General features: G+C 45.9%; 1 protein-coding gene across 1 annotated transcript; it reads left to right on the top strand.

The window, feature by feature from the left end:
- Positions 1-2973: 2973 nt before the first annotated feature.
- Positions 2974-3717, top strand: LOC144708556 (ethylene-responsive transcription factor ERF010-like). Its single transcript, XM_078581930.1, has one exon. It carries the CDS (start codon positions 3208-3210, stop codon positions 3628-3630), a length of 423 nt encoding a protein of 140 aa, XP_078438056.1. The 5' UTR covers positions 2974-3207; the 3' UTR covers positions 3631-3717.
- The last annotated feature ends 579 nt before the right edge of the window (positions 3718-4296 follow it).

The following is a 4296-nucleotide window of genomic DNA, read 5'->3' as shown; positions in this document are numbered from 1 at the left end:
TTTTCTGTTTTCCTGTTATCACCTGTGGATGTTTTCCCAAGGTGGGAGCTCTCTCTCTCTTTTCTCTATCTATCTATCTCTTTTTCTTACTCTCTATCTACCTCTATCTCTCTCTATCTATCTATCTCTTTCTCTCTCCATCTATCTACATCTTCCTCTCTCTATGTATCTATCTCTTTCTCTTTCTCTCTCTGTATGCATATATCTCTTTCTCCCTCTATCTATCTACCTATTCTTCTCTCTCTATTCATCTATTCTTTCTCTTTCTCTCTCAATATGCATCTATCTCTTTCTCCCTCTATCTATCTACCTATTTTTCTCTCTCTATTCATCTATTCTTTCTCTTTCTCTCTCAATATGCATCTATCTCTTTCTCCATCTATCTATCTACCTATTTTTCTCTCTCTATTCATCTATTCTTTCTCTTTCTCTCTCAGTATGCATCTATCTCTTTCTCCCTCTATCTATCTACCTCTTCCTCTCTCTCTCTCTATGTATCTATCTCTTTCTCTTTCTCTCTATATACATCTATCTCTTTCTCCCTCTATCTATCTACCTCTTCCTCTCCCTCTATGTATCTATCTCTTTCTCTTTCTCTCTCTATAAACATCTATCTCTTTCTCTTTCTCTCTCTATAAACATCTATCTCTTTCTCTTTCTCTCTCTAAATACATCTATCTCTTTCTCTTTCTCTCTCTATATACATCTATCTCTTTCTCTTTCTCTCTCTATATACATCTATCTCTTTCTCTTTCTCTCTCTATATACATCTATCTCTTTCTCTTTCTCTCTCTATATACATCTATCTCTTTCTCTTTCTCTCTCTATATACATCTATCTCTTTCTCCTCTATCTATCTACCTCTTCCTCTCTCTCTCTATGTATCTATCTCTTTCTCTCTCTATCTACCTCTTCTTCTGCTCTCTCTCTCTCTCTCTCTCTCGATGTATCTATCTCTTTCTCTCTCTCATTCTATGTATCTATCTCTTTCTCTCTCTCTCATTCTATGTATCTATCTCTTTCTCTCTCTCTCTCACTCTATGTATCTATCTCTCTCTCTCTCTATTTACAACTTCCTCTCTCTCTCTGTATCTATCTCTCTCTCTCACTCTATGTATCTATCTCTTTCTCTCTCTATCTACTTCTTTCTCTCTCTATATGCATCTATCTCTTTCTCTCTCTTTATCTATTTTTTCTCTCTATCTCTTGCTCTCTCTGCAGTTGCATTTAACCATAACAAATAATCAGTTAATTTCTGTTTCTTATTTGACGTGTAATACTGTACTGTTGGAATAGACAACTGCAGTTAGTCGGATGTCGGCAAAGCAGACCCGTTGACTTCAAAACTGGCCTGTCCAATGACAGCGGACGCCGCCTCGCCGATCGACGGCCAGGATCGTGACACGTCACCACTGCCAAGACGGCAGTGTCCATGCCTCGATCCGCCCGTTGACCAAGACCAAAAAAATATTATTAAAATATTAATAATATCCAGCCAGCACGCCAAAAAAGAGACGGCACTGTCGTTTTCTCCACGTCATCTTTCGGACCGCCCACTTACCATCATTAATAACTTTTATACCCAAGAGCTTCCTTTAATTACTACCATCACCTGATCGGATCGGATCGCCGCGATCGTCGGTATCGGTCGGTCCAACGACCAAAAAGTCGTCGTGATCGATTTGATTGGTCGATCGGTGCGCTAGATCCCATCTCAACTGGGGTCCGTCGGTCATTGACCATAGATGACGAAGTCAACGTTGACGCATGGACGGATGACATAATCATGAAGATGGCGTCTTCGTCAACTAACCTGGACATCATCTGTTAGGAAAAAAGACAAAGGCACAGCCGTCCACTTCGCCCCTCGCCGGAGCTGTAGTCGTCTGCCACTTGACATTCATATCGCCCATCTCTATTTCTCTCTTCCTCGCCGTCGCCGCTGTTGCCTGTTGATATAATTCTCCAAATTTCTCTAATCTTGTGAATAAAAACTTGCATATGTGCACAATATAAATAAGTTATCCGACTACAATACCAGTATCGTCATCGCCCATACATGACCTTTCGTCATCCTCATCATTGTCGAGGAAGCCCTCTACATCGTCTGCAGAGACATCATTGACCACTGGAGTGGCCGAGAAAGTGGGCTACATCCTCGGTCAACGGCATACATAGCGTTGACCACCGGCATCTCCGAGAAACCTAGCTACATCATTGGTCAAGATCAAATAAGGCATTGACCGCCGACGTCGCCAAGAAAGATGGCTACATCATCAGTCAAAGTCAAACAGGGCATTGACCACCGGCGTCAGTGAGGAAGCTGGCTACATCATCAGTCAACGTCAGACAGGGCATTGACCACCAGCGTCAGAAAGAAAGCCGGCTACATCTTTGGTCAACTTCATGCAAAGCATTGACCGTCATCCTCATCGTCATCAACTTCATTGCCGAGGAAGCCGTCTAAATGATCGAAATATTTAGATCATCATCAACATCATGTTCCGCATCCTTAAAGGCAGACAATGTTGACTAATCTCCAAATGTTGACTAATGGCATCCTCACCGTTGACCCTCTATCTTTGACTGCATCAACTGTCTCACAGATGACAAACGGAAAAACAGACAGACGAAGACCGCTGACCCCCAACTTGGACCACACTAACCGGACCGATCCATCTGACAAATTAAACCAACGGAAACCTGCCACGTGTTAGATGGGCCCCACGGGCAACCTCGGTCGATCGATCGATCGATCGGGTCACGTGAGCGCTCGCCACCACGTGGCAGAAGACGATGACCCGCGCAGTTATGTCGGCGGAGCGGTGCTACGGCGGCGGCGACGCGGCCGCCCGTCCGCCCGCCACGTGTCGGCGAGGGGCAACCCCGCCGACTCATCGAAGAAGACTCCGAATTTTCTCCCCCACTATAAATACCACCGCCCAGGGATTCAAACCCTTCAAATCCAGAAGATCATCTGAAGAAGAAGATCAAGAAGAAGAAGAAGAAGAAGATCATAGATCGAGAAGAAGAAGAAGGTCATCTGAAGAAAATCATAGATCGAGAAGAAGAAGAAGATCATCTGAAGACGATGAAGATCATCGGAAGAAGATCATAGATCAAGAAGAAGAAGAAGATCATCTGAAGAAGATCATAGGTCAAGAAGAAGAAGAAGGTCATCTGAAGAGGAAGAAGAAGAAGGGGGGAATGGCGGAGGACCGCCGATCGGACGGCGGAGAGAGGCAGTTCAGAGGCGTGAGGATGAGGAAATGGGGGAAATGGGTGGCGGAGATTCGAGAACCGAACAAGCGATCGCGGATCTGGCTGGGATCGTACTCCACGGCCGTGGCCGCGGCGCACGCCTACGACATCGCCGTCTTCCACCTGCGAGGAAGGTCGGCGAAGCTCAACTTCCCCGGCGAGCTCCCCGCGGAGGAGACCGAAGCCGAGGCCATGTCCGCCGCGCTCATCCGCAAGAAGGCCACCGAGGTCGGGGCTAGGGTTGATCAATTGTACAGCCGCGCCAGGCGCAATCCCCCGCCGTCGATGCCCCAATCGACGGCCGAGATCGGGCTCGATCTCAATCGCCAGCCCCGCCCCGAGAGCTCCGAAGAAGAGGAGGAGCTCTAAAGGGAAGGGGGAGTGTACAGCGGAGCTCCGAGTATTCTGGTTTGTTGTGTATTGGAATTTTCTTATGGGTTTTTTCCCCTCGTCTTCTTCTTCTTCTTCTTCGTTTGGTTTTGGGGGTTTGTGGGGGTAGAGGTGAAACCATGGCTTTGGCGATTGGGGGGTGCTTGTGATTTGACCCGGGGGGGGGGGGGGAGGGAGAAGGGAGAAGTAGGTTTACTGTCCTGTTCTCCTGCACGGGGAAGAGGGAAAGTGGTGGGTAGGTCTTCTACTCTCGAGTTGCCTCTCTGGCATCTGCCAGTAGAGCGAGAAACACCTCTCTCTCTCTCTCTCTGTCGCTCTCTCTCTTTCTACCACTCTCTCTCTTTCTCTCTCTCTCTGTCTCTCTCTTGCTCTCTATCTTTGTATATATTTAACTCAATCTCTCTCGCTGTCTCTCTCTTTCTACCACTCTCTCTCTTTCTCTCTATCTTTGTACATAGTTAACTCTATCTCTCTCTCTCTCTTTATCTCTCCATCTCTCTATCATTGTATATAGTACCTCTCTCTCTCTCTCTATATCTATATATATATATATCTAACTCTATCTCTCTCTCTCTATCTTTGTATATAGCTTAATCTATCTCTCTCTCTCTATCTTTGTATATAGCTAACTGTATCTCTCTCTCT

This window comes from Wolffia australiana, chromosome 10 (genome assembly GCF_029677425.1).
Source record: "Wolffia australiana isolate 7733 chromosome 10, ASM2967742v1".
In the NCBI taxonomy this organism is placed as follows: Eukaryota; Viridiplantae; Streptophyta; class Magnoliopsida; order Alismatales; family Araceae; genus Wolffia; species Wolffia australiana.
Note: the sequence above shows the minus strand (reverse complement) of the source record. Positions and strands in the feature narration are given on the sequence as shown.